The following is a 19,726-nucleotide window of genomic DNA, read 5'->3' on the forward strand; positions in this document are numbered from 1 at the left end:
TTTTAATCTGAAGAATATACAGTTTTATATTTGCAGGAAATGTTATATAATGGATGATGTGTACTTACTATGCTGCTGTGAAGTCCTGGTATAGACAGTCTGGAGGGGTTTTTATGCTGTGATCCCCCAGACTCCTCCCTGTTACAAAACTGATGTGCAAGAAATATCTTAAGTCCTTCTTATGTAATGAATGTGTGTAAACAAAACTGAACTTTATCAGGGTTCAGAGGGTCGCAAACTGATCTAAGTAAGCAGCAGGTGAGTTTGAGTCAATATCTGCACTGCTCCTATTTGCTGTCAGGTTTGCCTGGCACAACAAATTTGACCCATTCAATCCATATCCAAAGCACACACTGTAAAGATCCTACAGGAATTTAGCTGAATCAACTGATCGTTTCTTGAATCAGAGACTCTGAGATTGGGTGTCAAAGATGGGTTTTTGTTGAGGAGGGTGAAGCTAACCCTTTTTATGGTTCTAGTCCTGATGGAGCACAACTTGCATTGGGGTGGAGGTCTTTTGATGAGGCCAACTTGGGGACTTTTTGACATAAAATGATGAATTGAACAAGGTTTTAAAAAGAAACAAAAACTAGCCTATTAACAGTTTTCTTAGCAGGCATTGCTTCAGAAGGAAGGGAAAAACTGAAATAGCCACAGCTATTCCACTGCTTTATCCACCCAGCCATGTGCATTTGTTTTTAATGAAACCAGCAAGAAGATTTCCTATACAATCTGTGTCCATTGGTCCTCCTTTTCCCATATCTTCATTATAGCTTTTTTTTTTAAAGCCGCTGTTAGTAATATTTTTCACAGAGTATTGTCCTTTGCTCGTATATTTTCTTCACATAAGTTACACAAATACAGTACTGTACAAGACATAGAAATCTTATCAGCAAGTATTTTCAACAAGGCATCGTATAACATTTTGCCAAAATTGTGTTATTTTAGCACATAAAAAAAAAAGCGAGTGGTTAGGGTGGCAATAGCACCCCTGCAGGCCATTGGTGTAACTGTCATTTAATTACTGAGCGGACGACGGGCGTTAGGACCCAGAGGAGGAGGAGAGTGCGGCGGAGGGACAGGCAGGCATCATGGCGGACCAAAACAAGACGGACACCGGAGAGAGCTTCTTCAGTGAAATATTAAGGTGCGTTATCGCCTAAATTAGCAAGAAAAGATGTAATTTTTAAGACATGCTGCTATAACTCCTCTGTAGTTCCTCCTCGCTGGGGTTTTTACTCACCTTCCTCCGCTGTCCGAGCTTCTTTTGCGTTTTCCCACGCACATGGTGGTGGGACAGGTACATAAGTTATGCAGCATAGACATGTGCAGAGGAAGTATGACTGAAATTGTAATAAAAGCGCATTAAACAGCTGTTTGGCTGGAGCTTTAGTTCCGTCCACATGTGCAGCTGTGGCTGTTAAAAGTTACCGAGAAGATTCATTATAGTCGATTCATTGGTGCCCTGCGTTTGGTTCCCTCCGTCTCCCTCTGCTGGTGTGTTTGGGGGGAAAGAGGAGAGGAGAGAAAAAGCTGCAAAAAAGTTATGAATTAACTACTGGAGTGAAAGCATTTTTGTGAGGGGCTTGAAATTTGCTTATTAAAACGTGTCTGTTTTTGCCTGATAAACAAACAAGGCTCTCCGCAGATGCTTGTTGGGCGTTGTCCCGAAAGAGTGAGTCATGACTTTATGACTCACGAAAACACTGGAAATAGACAGTAGGCTACCATAATCAGTAATACCAGTATAAATGCAAAATTCCTTAGTAGATCATGCAGCAGAGGATGTGGTCTTGCAGACTCAGGGACCTGTTGGACAGTTTAAATGTTTGTGCACCTGTCAGTAAAATGCATATTTCATTGATTTCAAAGTAATTCGTATTTAACTCTATAGAGATGTGAAAATGATTCTTCAAATGCATAATGCCTCAATTTATGAGATGTTTTTTGCACTCGCAGTCCGCCCTTTTAAACAAACTAGATGGTGCTTTGCAAACTGCAGATGTTGAACTTTGTGATGTAGTGTTGCATAGTACGATGGTGTAGCCTCACTCCTTTTATGTAGCTGAGCAGAAACCAAATGAGTGTGAAGCTGATTGTTGTTGTCATTTGTCATTAAACTCCAGTCCGTCAGAGCTGTTCACGGCCCGGTCCAGGAGTCACAAGATTCCCGTCAGAGGACAGAAGGACTTCTTCCCCAACGACTCCGACGAGCAAAGACAGCGGCTTGAGCAGAGCCTGAATGAGCACTGGAGCCTTATATCAGAGGAGAGAGTGGAGAGACTGTGAGTAGGCCATGCATCCATGCATCCATGCATCCATCCATCCATACACCCACTCATCCATACTAACAATCACTATTGAATGGGACTGTGTTTTCCTCTTAGTGATACATTCAAGAAAGTTCTGCCATCTGATATTTAGTTGCCGAAACGTCCATAAGCAATGATGAAAAACTAATAATAATTGAGGTCACACTTCTGCATTAAAGAGGAACTATTTAGCTTAACCATGCTACATTTTTACCTTAATTAAACAGTTTTGGAGTAATTGTGATGGTAAAATAAGTGACTTGGCTGAAAAACAACTTCCTCCGCCCCGGTGTCCCAGCTCTTGTCTCTGCAGCACCACAACACAAACACGCGCTGTAACCCATAATAATCTCATGTCAATGACAGATTAAACTACACAAACACACATCATAACATCGTATATGATATATAACGTTATGTACCGCTCTTTTGATTGATTTCTCGCCGGCTTCATTGTAAACAAATGCACATGGCCGAGAGGAGGGTTAGCAACACAGAGGAAAAGTGACCGGACCTGCATAGTTCCCTTTTAAATGACTAATTTTGCACTTGTGACAAATGCACTGTCATGTGCATTTTTGAGATCCCTGTAAATAGACAGTAAAAAGCTGAAAGAGAAGTAGCACTGTTTTACTAAATGAATGTCTGGGATGTGAAAGGAGTTGCTTGTAGTGATGAGGTGAAGTGTAATCATTAATTTCGCAGTAGGCAAATGCTCATACTGCACCCTAATGGCCTGAGACAATGAACAAACGTTAATTTCTTGGTGCGTTATTGTCAATTATCCAAAGTTTGTGCAAACAGCAGGAGTCTGGCTCTGTTGTAGTGACATGTGGTAATTTATTTGCCGTAGAGGAAACATCGTGAGGGCCACATGGATTCCAAGTGACCAGATTGTGGAGCTGCAGACTCCAGCTGTGAGTAATGTGACAAGCTGTCAACATCTGCTCTACACCTCTTGTTATCAAGTATTTCTCAGATACTTTAGAAGTGTCTTATGATTATTATTTACGTCTTTTTGAACAGGGAAAGTTTTGGCAGACGATGGGTTTTTCTGCCAACGGCAAACAGTGTCTCCTCCCCGAAGAGGCTCTCTACCTGATGGAGTGTGTGAGTGGCAGATGATGATGAAACCTGTTGGTCAGGGTGTGGCGCACCAAGTTCTCAGCGTTTATTCAGCGTCATTTAAATACCAGGATATGAATCTTGTGATCTGTAAACTATTTGCTGTCGATGTGTCAACAGGGAAACCTGCAGGTGTTCTACAGAGACCTGCCGCTGTCCATTCAGGACGGTTACGAGAGATTTCTGTCTCCAAACACAGTCAGGCTTCAGCAATATCAGGTACAAGGGTTGCTCTAACTCTCTAGCTCTAGAAGAGAAACACAATACTCAACTAATTAATTTATTCATTTTTCATCACAAAGGTGTTTGGGCATCTGAAGAGACTTGGCTACGTGGTGCACAGGTTTGATCCCAGGTAACACAATCTTTACATCCCAGTCAGACATACAGTGCCTTGCAAAAAGTATTCATACCCCCTATTGAGAATCTGTGGCAAGACTTGAAAACTGCTGTTCACAGACGCTTTTCATCCAATCTGACTGAACTGGAGCTATTTTGCAAAGAAGAATGGCCAAAAATTGCAGTCTGTAGATGTGGAAAGCTGGTAGAGACAAACCCCAAAAGACTTGCAGCTGTAACTGCAGCGATTGGTGGTTCAACAAAGTATTGACTCAGGGGGGTTTGAAAACATATGCACGCCACACTGTTCAGAATTTTATTTGTTAAAAATAACACCACATATCATTTTCCTTCCACTTCACAATTATGCACCACTTTGTGTTGGTCTATCACATAAAATCCGAATAAAATACATTTAGGTTTGTGGTTGTAACATGACAAAATGTGTATGAAAAAGGTATGAATACATTTGCAAGGCACTGTATTTCGGTGCTAATTCATATTCCTGAAAATAATATATATATAAAAAATAATATATCTTATGAGACTTTGCAGTGTTGTGAATGCTGCTGCTGCTGCTGTGGTGTGATGTCCTGGTATCATGTTGTGTTTTTTGACCTCTGACAGTTTGCAGCCATCGTCGTACGCCAGGCAGCTGAACCTGCCTCAGTCCCACGACAGAGCAGCGAGACAACTGAAGAGGAAGCGCAGCGCCAGCCCCACCCCAAGCTGCAGGTACACAGAGAGCCTGTACAAAACACACCACATGTAAAATACAGCACAGTGTGTTTACTCCCTGCTGCTTTATGTGAGCGGAACAAATTCCAGTTGTTTCAATTACAGGTAGAGATCTACCAATATCATTCTTTCCTTCCCTATCCTGATCCCAACACCTGAACTTTTCCTATCAGCCGACACTGAGTACTGATCTGAAGCCAGGGCATTTGAAAAAGGCTACTACCGGTACTTATATAAATTATGATTGTTAAATGGCCTGGCTCAGGGGATTTTACTTTTTTCCTACTTTTTATTAACTAGTTTAACAGTCATCATGATGACTGAAAAAGAACATAAATAAATCCAGGAATAAACCATTACCTCCTTTAAAAAGCTGTGCATCCACAGTCTATAAGATAAAAGACCTTTAAAGTCTTAAACGGAGCAACTTCAAAACTATGTGCACATACATTAACTGCAATTTAATTGAGTTGGTTCGGAGATGCATTTACATACTGATGCGTGATATTTCTGAGGCACATATCGGTATCAGAGCATCTCTAATTACAGGTCTATGCTGTTTTTTTTATGTGTTATGATTTCATTTCACCAATTCTTGAAAACAGAAAGCCTAATGAACTCTGCAGAAATGTGGAAACATGATCTGATGACTTTAATTTTGACTTTTAATTGCAGCTCCATTGTTGATCTGATTGATCTGATGTGCAATTTTTTGATTAGTGGTCATTGCAAAAAAAAAAAAAAAAATCATTTGCATCTGCCACAAATCCTCCTTTAAGCTGATCTGTTGCTCTCACTGCAGTCAGGCTCGGGCACAAGAAGAACCCACCGAGGAGAGAATGGAGGAGGACAAAGGCGAGGACGACAAAACGCTTCCTGAGTCACACTTGACAACGTCTTCAGAAGCTGCTCGGGTCCAGACGGCAGCCGACGGAGGCAGGGAGCGGACCTGGTGGATGACGGCCGCTCCACAGGACTCAGGCCCGAGCTCGGAGCGTCACACCTCCACCTCTGCCTCCGCCGCTCGCTGGGACTTCCGCTCCATCTCCTTCCCCGACCTGGGCTCCAGGGAGCGCGGCTCCCGCTGCCTGGACTCTCCACACGCCTCTCTGCTGCCCGCCGGTCTGGCCGTGGGAGTGTGTGACGTCGTCGCCTGGAAGCGAAGGATAAACCTGCGGGAGGTGAAGATGTCCTCGAGGGAGAGGAGGCGGGAAGAGGACGCACGCAGGCGGCGACGGGACGTCAATAAAGACAGAGAGGTTTGTAGCAGCTTATAAAAAAACAACCGCAGCAAACCTAAACATAACATTATAAAGATCCACATATCTTTTTTTGTTTTCCTTTTTTGCTCCCTGTTGGGATTTGTGTTTATTCAGATTTGACATACTGACTGTATAATAACAACACTTTGCATAGTTTTTTTGTTTTTTTGGTTTCTTGGTTTGGTAACACTTTACAATAAGGGTCCCTTAATTAACATTAGTTAGTACATTATTAAGCATTAATATATGAACTAATGTGTTAATGAATGCTGAGTAATGCATACATAATGATAACTAATTACATTATTCAACTTTTAAATGTATTAACTAACTTTGAGTAGTAAACATTAATTAACTGCTTACTAATAAGCTACATTAATAAATGTGTTTCCTAATCCTAAGTAATGATTAATATACCTGTAAACAGTTAATTAATGCTTAATAATGTACTAACTAACGTTAATTAAGGGACCCTTATTGTAAAGTGTTACCAACCACTACAAACATAACCTCTGAACCTGTACTGTTCCACCTGTGAAAGTTTAATGAATAAAGTTGGAAAAAAAAATGTTCCACACATATCCTGTTGTATCTGATCTAGATTTATATTATCACATTATTTTTCTCCCTTGAAGGTCCAGCGCTGCAGAAACTGGGCAGAGTACCAGCAGCTGATGGCGAGGCGGCAGGGCAGACGTAAAGGTCGACCAGCGCACCTGTGGAACAGAGAGGTCACTCCTCTGCATGACCCGAGACAACCGCTGCCCACAGGTGAGACCACACAGACAAACTAGATGTAAACTCAATCTACCAGCACGAGCATTGTAGTTTTATTGATTTAATTTCCTTTTTGTTTTGTTTCTTGCTCCAGCGGAACTGTTGGATAAAATCAGTGTGATCAAATCTACAAATCTGCTGGAGGGGGCGTCCAGGTATAACATGTTTGTTTTTTTTCTGTTATAACACTTTAAAGTGGTAAAAGAAAAGAAAGTGAGATGATTTACCTTAGCTGATCCCAGTAAGACTGTGGCACTTAGCTCATTTTAAACCTAAAGCCATGTTTGAGTTTCTGTGCGATCTGGGAAATCACCGTGTGTGTGTGTTCAGAGGATTATAATGTTGAAAATGAGATGAAACTGTTTTGATGTCTGTGGTTTTTAAAATCTGTTAAGATTTGAAAATAGCCCATTGTGTAGCCAGACAACGTAGGGATTTTAAAAAGGAATAATAAATAAAGTAAAATGAAACAAAACTTCCTAAATAAATGAATAAAAAGGAAAAGAAAAGATAAAAATAGATAAATAGATATAGAAAATAGAACTTATCTGCCCTGTTTGCAACCACAGTATGTTGCTTATGGGTTCTGAATTTGAAAAACATGTTTCCAGTCACTCTGATCGATCACTTAGATTTAGATTTTTTTTAGATTTATTTATTTGCACAGTTAAAAATTACACAAGTAAAAGTAACAATTTAGCAATTTAAAGTGCAGGAAGAGGCGAAAAGTCAAGGAGCTTATCAGGTGCCTCCACCTATAGTTAACAATAAAATATAATTATACTAAAGAAAACAAAATATACAAATACTTATATGTTGGTTCACCCAAAAATGAACCCATAAAATGAAGTAAGATTTCATTATTGTCATGGAAACGGTTTCACATGTCGCTCTGAGACCTGAAATATTAGTTTGAGTTTTTACAGCAGGTGAGATCGGCTTTTAATAAGTGTGCAGCTCTTATCTGATCATAAACTCTGATTCACCTGTGACGGCAAAAAAAATCACGCCGATGCTGATGTATTGTCTGTCATTTTCGCACACTGACGGCCCTGTGTGTTGTGTGTTGTGTGTGCACAGGTTAAAAGAGTCGGACGAGTGGAAGATTTGTTTCAATGTTTACCAACCCGATTCGGTGGCCGACTTCAAAAAGAGCAACCCGGGGAAACCGTACTCCCACATGTGTGTGTGCAGGTAAGCAATGAGCGGGTGTGTGTGTGTAGTGTGTGTACTCTGTATTGGTTTACAGGAAACACCTGAATCCACGGACATGAAATATCACAGTGACTGCAGATGAATAGATGCTTTGTGATATCTGGTGACTGTGGTCGTCTGAATTAATCGGTTAATTATTGTTTTATTCATCAAAATGTCAAATGGCAGAACACACTGACACTGCAGCACAATGTTTTATCCAATGTAATTATTAACCAAAACCACTGGAATCTAACTATGTGATTAATTGACATGTCTAAAACATATTTGTTTGCTTTTCAACTTTAATAGAAGCAACGATAACATAATAACAAACATGCAGTGGCCACGTAATTATAATACTAATGTGCATAGAAACATTTAACAAACAGCAGAAAAAAGTAAATAATAAACCATTGTTAGAGCCATTTTGTATATTGCAGATAAGGTGATAAATAATTTAGTTTTATTTGTTGTATTTATCCTGGTTTCATATATTTAAGGTTATAAGAATGCCTATTAGTTAATAATAACTGCTCTCTTCTTATTGGCTGAGACATGATTGCTGCACAGTTTTTATTTTGTTCTAACTTGAAGAAAGGTTTCAATAAACCCTTGAAAAGAAGAACTGTGGAGTTTTGTGGCTTAAGACACGCGTCAACTACATTCTTGCGCCCCATAGCTTTAGTGTGCGTTTAAAAAGTAAAAAGAGATGGAGCCACACTAACAACAGTAATAGCAATATTGAATAAAAAATACTTTTCTACCTCATGACCCAAACTGTTTTCTCTATTATCATCCAGGATAATCCAAACTCATGTTTCCAATTGTGTCGTTTGTGTTTCAGCTTTGACGATCCGGTCCCTGACCTGCGAGCCATCAAGCTGCTGAGCTCCCAGAGCGGCGACGTCCCGGTGGTCGTTGCGGTGGTCGACCACGGAGACATCTCCTTCTACACCTTCAAAGACTTCCAGATGCCAAAAGACGTGTACCCCTGAGTGCACAAAAACAAAAAACACTTATTACATATTGTCCAGGGCCTTTTAAAGATAGTTCACCAAAAAAATGAAATTCAGTCATTAGTGACCCACCCTTATGCTGACAAATGCTCTGGAGTAGTTTTTTGTTCCTGAAAGTGCATCTGGAGACCCGGGAGTCTGAAGAAAACTTTATATGAGAGTCAATAGCGCCCAACACGAACGGGTCCATAAAACTACACATAAACCATTTAATCTTCCTCCTTACTCCTCGTCCGCTGCAATCCAAGTGTCCTGAAGGGATATAGTCCAGAGTTCACTCGAAACGACATTATTGACCGTGCGTCGTGTGAACGCGAAAGCGCGCACCAGGCAAATTCAATACACGACTGTTTAGGCTGTAAAAATGTCCTAAATGACGTCGTTTTGAGTAAACTCTGGACTATATCCCTTCAGGACACTTGGATTGCAGCGGACGAGCAGTGTGGAGGAATATTAAATGGTTTTTGTGTAGTTTTATGGACGTTTTTGTGTCGGGCATATAAAGTTTTTGTTAGACTACGAACCGGCCTCCCGGGTCCCCAGATGCACTTTGAGGAATAAAAAAGTACTCCACAGTATTCATCAGCATGAGGGTGTATTTCAATTTTTGGTGAACTATTCCTTTAAGTCTGCATCTATTGGGATGACTGGGTTTTTATATCACTTTACATTACAGTCAGTGTGTGTGTGTGTGTGGTTTGTGCCAAAGCTGTGGTCCTCCGCTCCGCTGGGCCTGCAGAGATTTGTGCAGGCTGTAATAAACTGTAACACAGGAGACACTTTTTTTATTGTGTGCAGCTGAAATGTTGCTGTTCGCAGTTTTTTTGTGGATTGAATGACTTTTAAATTAAAACCTGGGAACACCTCACCATTGTTCTTGTTTTTTTTCTCTTCATTCTTTCTTTCATTGACCACAGGTGTTGTTAGCGTTGAGAACAGTGGGAGTGGGTGCTCTGAAAAAACATTTGCACTGACTCCCACCCGATGATTCACTGAGATCTCCTCCTCATGTTGACTTTTGTGCGTCAGCTGCGGCTCAACAATAGGGACTGTACGGCCGGTTTGTGTTGAATCTCCGACCAGCGGAGCACGGGAACAAAGAGAAGTTTACTCCTCTTTGATAGTTCAGATAATTAGATCTTTTGTTATTTCTTATGCACTTAACTCTCCTATTGTCCTGCTGTTGATATAAGTGTTGAGCAGCTTGAAGGGAGCCGCTCAGATGGAGCAGGCGGCAGGCGGCCATGTCGGCTCTGAGGGTTCTCGCTTTTCTTGCTGTAATCGGTGAGTCATTAAAATTAAACTTATCTGGAACTAAGATCAGTGTTGTATCCGTTTCTTAAGGTTGTTCTTGTTTCTTCCTCTTTCCCCGCAGGTGTTTGCAGCAGTCAGACCTCAGACTGCTCATACTGGGGCCTCCTGAATTATTTAAATGTGACCACCACCAATGTTGCTCTTAAAATGATGCGACCTGTGAAAAACTGGACTACACCGACTGATGTTAAGATAGACATGGTGTTGTTCGGCCTTATAGAAGTGGTGAGTTGGCTACTGTTATAAACACTCAATTGACCCTCATAATAAATGTATTATGTAATAAATGTATGTTAAGATGTTTTTTTTTAACATTATCTTCATATTTTTTATTCTTATCTTATTCTTTATCTTAATGTTATTGTTTATCTGTAACTGAACTTCTCCCTGGGATCAATAAGTATCTGATACTGACTGTGATTCTGCAGGATGAGAAGTCTCAGACCCTCACCAGTCATGTCTGGTATGAAGCGGTAAGACTCTGGCTTTTATTGATTCAGATTAATTTATAATAATAATTTAAATGTTAATTATTTACTGACTTTACTTTCTTATTTATTTATTTATTTTTTCATATTTGACCCAGAAATGGCTAAATGAGTTCCTAACATGGAATTCAACAGACTTTTGTGGGATAGAGCTGGTCACCATTCCTACATCCAGCCTGTGGAGCCCAGATTTATCCATCCTAGAGGAGTATGTACCTGAGTCATGACATACCTCACATACAAACAAATACCACCACAAATAGATAAAAAAAAAAGAATTATTATGGGGGGCCATTAAGATAAGAGACAAGATAAGTTATTCCTTTATTAGTCCTACAATGGGACATTTGCAGCATTGCAGCAACAAAGTGGACAGTACAAATAGAAGAATAGTGGCATGCAAAAGTTTGGACACCCCTGGTAAAATAAATTTACCATTTATTTTTACCACCCCTGGTCAAATATTCTGTTAATGTGAACAGCTTTAAGCAAGTAGAAGATGAAATCAGATGATGCATTCCCTTTTACATTTTAAACAATATACTCTATATACTATATACTATATATGTATATACAGTATATATCCCTTTAACATGCCAGTGAAATAAATTACTATTATACATTTGCCATTGGTAAAATAAATGTGTTTATCTATGATTTATTTGAAATTTGGAATTAGATCTTTAAGAGATGCACTGATAAAACCTCTTGTCCCCTTTCAGCATCTCTGACAGCGGGAGCATGAAGAACGCCCCGCTGTTCTCTGTGCTTCCCCGCGGCGCGGTGTTGGTGAGCGGGAGTCAGCGGCTCACCACCACCTGTCGCATGAATCTCTACCTCTTCCCCTTTGATGTTCAAAGCTGCAAAATCACATTCACAACCATGAGCTACACCGGTAAAGTTCTTCAGCGTCATGACTTGATGTTTACATCCTGAAACTGCCATGAAGAATATTTATTACTGTGTGTTGTAATTTAATCTAACTAAACCCACACAGGAGACGTGGTGACTCTAGAAGCAGCGAGGAGCGACGAAGCCCTCACCAGCCTCTCTGATACAGTCATGGTTACTCTCGGAGAGTGGCAGCTTTTAAGCATTAAGGTTTACAATGATAAACCTACTACACCGAGCATTTTTCCACCCAGACTTGTATATGTGGTAAGAATATCTATGCCAGCATGTCTTTCCTCATTCTCCACGTATGTTGGTTGGTTTGTGACTATAATTTCATTGTTTGTTTGTTGCTGTTGTTGGGTTTTTCAGGTGACAATCATAAGGAAGCCAATGCTGTATGTGATCAATTTCATCATACCGCTGTTTTTTTTCCTGGTCCTGGATCTGGCTTCTTTTTTCATCAACGGGGGCGGAGGTGAAAAGCTGAGCTTCAAAGTGACCATCCTCCTGTCCATCTCCGTTCTGCTGCTGATTCTCCGGGACATGTTGCCGTCCACTGAAGACAACATGCCGATGATCGGTGAGGGGCCGCACACCAAAGATTTGATTTTCAACATTTTGGCAAATTCGCCCATTGCCATAATCCCTATAGTCATAGCAGTAGGTTCATTACCTTTAATTATCGGTGCATGTTGTTTTGAGATCAGCGGGGCAGAGACGTGAGCTGCTCAGTGAAAACAATGGAGGTGAACAGTACTGGTCCTCTGTGACTCATCAATCTCATCAAATACACAATCCAACAACTCCAAAACGCTCTGGTGGACAAGTTGTGACCTGCACATTCACCACGCTATATAATTATCATGTATAATAATTATGTAACATTACAATGCATGAAGCAAATACTCAAAACTACTTGCGCTTTTGAAATCCCTCCGCCCAGCAGCCGTGTCTGGAATGTAGTTCCGGCTGCATTTGCCTCGAAAACAACTCTGTCTCATAATGTTACATAATTATTAACATGATTATTTCATAGCGTGGTGAATGTGCAGGTCACAACTTGTCCACCAGAGCGTTTTGGAGTTGTTGGATTGTGTATTTGATGAGTGTGATGATGAGGGACAGGGGACCTGTACCGTTCACCTCCATTGTGTTCACTGAGCAGCTCACGTCTCTGCTCCGCCGATCTCAAAACAACATGCACCGATAATTAAAGGTAATGAACCTACTGCTATGACTATAGGGATTATGGCGATAGGAGAATTTGCCAAAATGTTGAACTATCCCTTTAATATTGTAAACAGTACCAGACTGACTGACCTTTGTTTATGTATTATTCCAGCCAGATACTGCCTCACGATTTTCACCCTGGTGGGGCTGAGCCTCCTGGAGGCCATGCTGATCAGCTTCCTCATGGACCTCGATGGTTACTGTGGTAAAAAGCCAAAAAGATCCGATAATACTCAAGTGGAAATTCAGCTGGAAGCCAACGATCAAGTTGACAAAGGCAGGCATAATTTAAAAATAATATTCATTATAACAATGTAGACTTACTTACATCCTGATATAGGTTAATTACTGGTCATATTTTATGATTCCTCCCCCTCTCCCACACAGACGCTGCTGAAGCTGAGGAGACAGGGCCGAAGCAGCTCGGTGACCACGACCTGCTGAAACACATCCTGGAGGAAGTGAAGGCAGCTCGACTGGAAGCTGGAGGACCAGATAAAGACCCGAAACGGAGAGGGTGCTACGAACGAGTGGCTATGATCATAGACACCGTGTTCTTTTCCCTCTATCTTCTGATTGTTTTACTGCTTATGGCCTTTTCGTACTCAGTGTGGTGTGAAAACTGTACTTTAGGAGATTAATAGATCATGTGTTTATTCAGCCAGTGCATGATCTATTCTGCAGTGTGACAGTTGTGCGTATTTAAACAACCACGTATGAATCATCTTGAGTGAAAGAGAAACCACCTTTAGTCTTTTTATAATATCCTCTTCCTGGTGGAACAGTCAACATTTATGCAAACAAGATAGTAGCATGAAAATTATCCACAGTTTGTTATAATACTGGGTATACTGTAATAAAATACTGGGGTTCATTTGGAAAAGTGTAATATGTTTTTCTTTTTTTACTGTTTAAAATAAAGTGTGTGTACTGGTATATAACTAACCAGAGTTCTTGTGACATTTGACATAAAATCAAATTATTTAATCTGCCTATTCACGTGCATTTATAATCAATAATCTATATCTGCTCCACGATGTAATATGTTTTTTTTTCTCCCCCCTACTCCATCCTCCATCACTCTTATCAAGTTTGATGCAAATCGGTTCTCTTATTTTTGCACAATCCTGCAAACAGGGAGGAGAATAAATGCACAACATCTAACAATAAGTAAAGCACATACAGGTGTGAGTGTCATATGATATGAACACGTGTCATATGACAGGACATAACTGTGAAAGGTTTCATCGTTTTGATCACCTCCTCAGCGCGGAGTGGCGGGGTGAAACCAAACCGGAAGTACGTAGTTAAAAACAATACATGCTAACTTTACCAACGTGCAGTCGTATAATGTCACATTATGTCATTCGTGAAGCTAAACATGCTGTCAAAACCCAATGTTTGGGAAATATAGGAAGAGCAATAGTGAAGAAGACACCCAACGCGCTTACAGTGTGTTTAAAAAATAAATTTCACAATAAATGCTTTACTTTGAAAAGCGAGTTACCGGAAGTGTACGTGTCTATTAGCAGTAGCTTGACGCGGAGCAGGTCAGCTGTTTTGGTTAGTTTACTGGCTGCAGTCAGCCGACCACTGGAGCCTCGCTAGCCCAGGGAAAAGTGGCTTCCTCTTGGCTTTTTTTTTTCTTCCTCCGGTGAACTAACACCGACACAGCTCATGTTCGATACCCGGAGAGACTCTGTGTTTTTCGGCTCAGCTAGCGAGGATTTGACCCGGCGGAGAGCGCGGAGCAGCCTGCTAGCCTAGCAGCTAAACTAGCAACATCCAGTGAGGAGGAGCAGGACTCAGGAAAGGTAAAGCAAGTGTATCATTTTCAGTTTCAGTGGATATATCGGTGTAGCTAACCACAGGCTAACATTTGAAATACTAGTTTTTATTATCGGTGTTTCTAATAAATGTCAGGTTAATTCATAATCAACACGTGAGGGATGTAAGTTATCAACCTGCAACCAGCTGCTAACAAACACAGCTCACCTCACTGATATCAACAGTGATTTAAACACAACTTTAGTCACCTGTGGAGCTTTTTATGCAAACACACGTCAAGCTAAAACACCAAAACACCACCACACTAATCCATTAAAAGTAACAATTGTCACTCACACTGTCTGCACACAACTCAGTAGATATCTGATACAGGTAAAAACATGTTATATTGTTTGTTTAGCTTCTGTAATGTTGTGCCAAAGTTAACATTAGTACTAAACTGCAAGATTATCTTAAAAGAAAGAACCTAACAGCCACTTTTTCCTGATCTTATTCATGTTATGTGATTAAAAAAAGTCTTCTCGTGCAACCTGTTTCTGTTAATACTGTGGTTAAAGTTTAAAGAAAGTCTGTATAGCATGATTTATTTACCTGTCTGTTTTTCTCCTTCAGGTTAAAACCAGTGTTATCGACCATGGCAGGTGGAATTACAGAGACCGGGGAACCCTACTCCGCCTTTGTGAGTGTCCTGCAGTGCGTTAATGCTGTGATCAATTCCTAATCTCTTTCTCATCACCTAAAAGTCAGACACACGTTAAACCACCTTCTGCTTGTAAAAAAAAAGAGGAGAGAGCTCTGGGATGTCGATAAAGTTTTTTAGTAGCTAGGAGCTTGGGGTTGTGGTGGATAAATTTCTGAATCCAAATTAAACCTGAGAGGAGCACATTTAACACTGCTGCTCTTTATTGATATGAACTTTGAAGCTGCAGGTCTCTGCTTTTGTGCCACTGAACTGCACGCCGATCTACAGCAGAGTATATTGATATTTGGTAGTACATTTTAAATAGAGATGGAGAACATGAAAGTGCTGTCAAAAATAAAGAGGAAACTGATCTACTTGCACATCCCCTTTTCTTTGTAAGCACGTGAGTCACTCTTTTACAGTCTGGTTGCAGTTCAGACGACTCACTTAAGCCCTCCACTTTGCTTGCATCAGCATCGACTTTTACACGAGCATTAAATCCTGCGGGTCATGATGTTTTTTTCCAGGAAGCTAAAGCTTTGAATCATTAAAGCCCTCTGCTACCTGATACGGGGAAGTGTTGGCCAATAAACCGAGCTGTCTGTCTTCCCTGACAATGGTTGACTTTATTAACCAGGAACACCTCATACAGGAATATTAGAGATTTTAGAAACTACACGAAGCATTGATATTAAATGAAATTTGATAGAGAATTGAGGAGTTTTAGTTAAGTGCAGTCGAAACTAAAACGTTGTAGTCGGAGGAATATGAAATGAAATCCTGTTAAATCTCTGCAGGGTCATTTTAGACTCATAAATGTCTTTCCTCTACAGGTGGGGTTGGTGTATATGTTCAATCTGATTGTGGGGACCGGAGCTCTGACGATGCCCAGAGCCTTCGCCACCGCCGGTTGGGTGGTCAGCTTGGCGCTCATCTCGTTCTTAGGATTCATGAGGTGAGTCTCGTTCAGCCAACACACCCGACTCATTGTCACTAATGACACCTGTCGTTCTACATTGCACGTGAACATTAAAACACAAAAAAACAGAAATCTCCAGCAACACTTGCAACTAAGGAAAACAACTTTTTCTTAAGAAAAACAAAGAGACAGGGTTCCTACGCAAGTATGCAAAGTATGGAAAAGTATGGAATTTGATTTTATACATTTCCTGGTCTGGAAAAGTATGGAAAATGGAAATTATTGTATGGAAATATATTTATCTTAATATTTATCTGGGTTTGGTCTTATCTGAAGTTATTTGGGTAAATTATTTTGTATACGTTATTGTACCAAGCTACAATCTCCTGGAAATAATTTGTTTACATAATGGCATATAATGGAAACAAATGATTAATTGCATGATTTTTTTATATTATGCACATCTACAGTATTTACTCAAATATCACAAATTATTTGAATTTCTTTACCGAGAAGCCTGGAAATTAGGGTCTGGAAAAAGTCTGGAATTTGGACATTTCAAATGTGTAGGAACCCTGAGACAAACAACTTTATTAGACTGACACGTTTCAGCTTGTAGCCTGACCCTTGTGAAGGCTACAAGCTGAAACGCGTCAGTCTAATAAAGTTGTTTTTCTTAGTTGCAAGTGTTGCTGGAGCTTTTTGTTTTTTGTTTCTCAAGTTCCTGGTTCTCATGCACCTTGTTAACTGGTGAAGTCGTGCCGGATAGTCCCACTCTACTGCTTCAACCTCCCTTCTTAATGGCAGTGCTTGACAAACTGTGTCAATGTGAAGGATGATTTCTTTGTTTTTTTAATGGGAACTCATAGGCCATAATTGAGTTGCTTGTGTTTTTTTTTGTTGGTGTTAGAGTTGATTAAAGGGCAGGAAAAATAAGTTTTCTTCATCCTGCTCCTTTCCATGCACATTGGATGTCCGAACTATAATTTATCATCATTTTGTATGAATTGAAAATGTCCATGCATGGAACAAAAAAAAAAAGAAAATAAATGAAAGGTACATTATGTTTGTGTTTTATCTTATGCATGCAGCATGACCTAGTCTGCATATTTATATCAATATGAAAACAAATTATTATCATAATCATAATTAATTATCATTAATCTAATGATATATTGAATTTCTACCACTGACTGCTTCGTAAATCAATATGCAGCAATGTATAAAATATAGTAAATGTCATATATAAACACTCCTGACAGCTTTAATATAGGACCCAGACCTGCTTTATAATCAATAAGACATGGAAATCTGCCTTTATAATACAGTAGATGGGACATTTAAATAAAGTAGAGTTCTCTCTTTTGTAGATTAGATTTAATGGTGATAAATAATTGAAACAACAAAGTCAAGGCCAAAATAATAATGATTGAATCTTTATTGTCCTCTCCCGTCACCAGCTACATGACCACCACCTTCGTGATCGAGGCGATGGCGGCGGCCAACGCTCAGCTGCGCTGGAAGAGGCGAGAGCAGGAGGAGGTGAGATAATAACTCTCTTGGAGTCTTACTCTGTATTCAAGCACATTTGTTAGTCTGTTGTTTTGGATGGATGGTTCCCTCCGTTCGCTATTAGGGGCCGTGTCAGACAATCCAAATATTAAAGAAGTAAATGCCCCTCTCTGTCAGGGGGGGAGTTTGTCTAATAAGACGTTAAGCCAAACACTATTTACACCCTGCAGGCAAAAAAGTGGAACTAATGTGGGGATAAATGCAGTGCAGGGACATTTCCACTCCTTAGCTCTGGTTAATGTGCCCACATGTCTTGTTGTGGCAGGTTGAAGCATGTTTAGGCAGCTAATAACAGAATCAACTTCACTTCATCTCTGTTTTTTTTGTTTTTGTTTAAATCAGTGTCAAAACAAACATTAATCCAGGCTGTTTTCTGTCGCACACTGTGATGCTCATTTTTTCTAGCTGTGTGTTGATACAGAAACTCAAAGGCTAAAAAAATCCTTAGTTTATTTATTATAACAAATGGATGACGACTGATTAAAAAGTTTTCTTGATGTTTAATTTTCCACTCATGTCACCACTGTGACACCAGGGGGGTGTATTGTACTGCATGTGAACAGGCTGCGTTGTGCTTCGATGAAGCCACAGGCAACAGTGAAGGTACTTAAAGAACTGGAGATGCATCTTAATAACATCTTACTTTGGAAAATTCACAATATTTGCTGAGGGAATTTCTTCAGATTAAACACAGACACTCATATAGACTCAAAGAGATAAGAATTTGGTTTCCTCACAAACTCTCATCTGCTGTGATTACGAATTGATTATCATTTTACTTATTCTAATTTTTGTATTTCAAGCTTTGGCTTTATTCTCTGATATTCTTCAGAAAATATAATAATCTATGACCCATTTTCATAGTCAACAGATGGAAATATGCCAAAGCAGAGTGAAGATGCTTTAAAACAGGCACTGTATCATCTGATTTATTCCCACTTTGGTCAAATTGTTTGATGCAAAACAACAATTATTGAGCCAACTATGCAAAAAGCTTCATTATATCCGAATTATATCTTGACAAAAGCAATAATTGTCATCATTTTTAATTCACATATCACTAGAATATAAGCTATTTCATGTTGTTTTTTGATAAGAAGGTGTGTGACATATTGTGGTTTTATTGTCCAATCCCTGGCACGGCAAGTGAAATGCGCTTCTTACCACCCGCTCTATAAAACACCCAGTTTGGATGAAGCTGTCAGTGCAGGACTGTACTCGATTACCAAGAGAAAGAACCTGAGCTTTGATCATTTTTTTTACTTTGACAAAAAAAAAAAAAAAAAAAAGACTTTGTGCTCTCTAACTGGCTCAGCCGTTGCCTTTTTGTCTCTCCCCTGGTGCAGAAGTCATCTTGCTTAATGCCGGTGTGTTTCCACTTGAGGAGTTATGAGCCTGAGGACAATAGCCCGGCTCTAACTGAGCCTCCAACACTCGGCCTTGATTCATGGCGGCTGTACTCCCCTCAGCATTTTCCTCCCACATAATGGAAAACAAGAGCGGGAGCAAAATGGGAACTGTTTACCACCGAATGCTTTTTATTTCTCTCAGCTTGAGTGAAGCCTATCAATGGAAATATGTTTTGTTTTTGGTTTTTTTTTGTAAAGTGATGCACAGTTATGTGTTTTCAGAGAAAGTTAAAACAACTAAAGCACATGTTTCTTGTCAATCAGGAAGAGATGAAGTGCAGGATTGTGTTGTGGTCATGTGATGTAAACACACTGATACTCCCGACTCAGCGGTCCAGACTAACTTTTTTTATACAAGAGTTAAACGTTTTGGAGCACAGGCAGAAAATTTAGGGCTACACACCATAATTCAACTTAGATGAAGAAATATTCACATTTCCTTTCATTTTCACTGTATTACTGATAAATACTTTGGTGACGATGATCCTCATGATCCTTTTAAATCAGGATTTGCCTCTGGTACACTAGGGTTACCATGCATCGATTTTTTGCGTAGCCAACTGCAAATTTACTGGTCACACATGCAGTAGATGAAGAATTTACTTGCCTTATCTCAGATTTAAGGGGCAAATTGCAGCCATTTAGAGAGGGAAGCCTTGGGACC

General features: G+C 40.0%; 3 protein-coding genes across 3 annotated transcripts in view; all 3 read left to right on the forward strand.

The window, feature by feature from the left end:
- Positions 1–1,071: 1,071 nt before the first annotated feature.
- Positions 1,072–8,796, forward strand: tsen54 (TSEN54 tRNA splicing endonuclease subunit). Its single transcript, XM_083976732.1, has 12 exons — positions 1,072–1,147; positions 2,127–2,285; positions 3,166–3,229; positions 3,339–3,422; positions 3,558–3,656; positions 3,740–3,792; positions 4,404–4,511; positions 5,317–5,773; positions 6,412–6,547; positions 6,648–6,708; positions 7,634–7,747; positions 8,595–8,796. The coding sequence occupies exons 1-12, from the start codon at positions 1,092–1,094 to the stop codon at positions 8,743–8,745; spliced, it is 1,542 nt and encodes a 513-aa protein (XP_083832858.1). The 5' UTR covers positions 1,072–1,091; the 3' UTR covers positions 8,746–8,796.
- Positions 8,797–10,010: 1,214 nt separating this feature from the next.
- Positions 10,011–13,311, forward strand: LOC310989740 (5-hydroxytryptamine receptor 3A-like; the record flags this gene model as incomplete). Its single annotated transcript, XM_083976887.1, has 9 exons — positions 10,011–10,050; positions 10,142–10,305; positions 10,509–10,543; positions 11,291–11,463; positions 11,566–11,726; positions 11,832–12,042; positions 12,805–12,969; positions 13,080–13,209; positions 13,302–13,311. 9 exons carry the CDS (start codon positions 10,011–10,013, stop codon positions 13,309–13,311), a joined length of 1,089 nt encoding a protein of 362 aa, XP_083833013.1.
- A 962-nt stretch (positions 13,312–14,273) lies between these two features.
- The window catches only part of tmem104 (transmembrane protein 104), a 74,384-nt gene continuing 68,931 nt past the window's right edge, over positions 14,274–19,726 (forward strand). Inside the window, exons 1-4 of the mRNA XM_083976733.1 lie at positions 14,274–14,506; positions 15,093–15,159; positions 15,996–16,117; positions 17,542–17,623. Coding sequence (XP_083832859.1) covers positions 15,115–15,159; positions 15,996–16,117; positions 17,542–17,623 — 249 coding nt within the window. The 5' untranslated portion in view covers positions 14,274–14,506; positions 15,093–15,114. The remainder of the gene's footprint in view (positions 14,507–15,092; positions 15,160–15,995; positions 16,118–17,541; positions 17,624–19,726) is intronic.

Source organism: Trachurus trachurus, assembly GCF_905171665.1.
Source record: "Trachurus trachurus genome assembly, chromosome: 8".
NCBI classification, from domain to species: Eukaryota; Metazoa; Chordata; class Actinopteri; order Carangiformes; family Carangidae; genus Trachurus; species Trachurus trachurus.

Bases quoted from the DNA above. Each gene is read 5' to 3' on its own strand.
- tsen54 (XM_083976732.1), top strand. From the start codon at position 1,092: ATGGCGGACCAAAACAAGACGGACACCGGAGAGAGCTTCTTCAGTGAA. The intron at 1,148-2,126 runs GTGCGTTATCGC...ATTAAACTCCAG, and splicing joins TTCTTCAGTGAAATATTAAG to TCCGTCAGAGCTGTTCACGG. The intron at 2,286-3,165 runs GTGAGTAGGCCA...TATTTGCCGTAG, and splicing joins GAGGAGAGAGTGGAGAGACT to AGGAAACATCGTGAGGGCCA.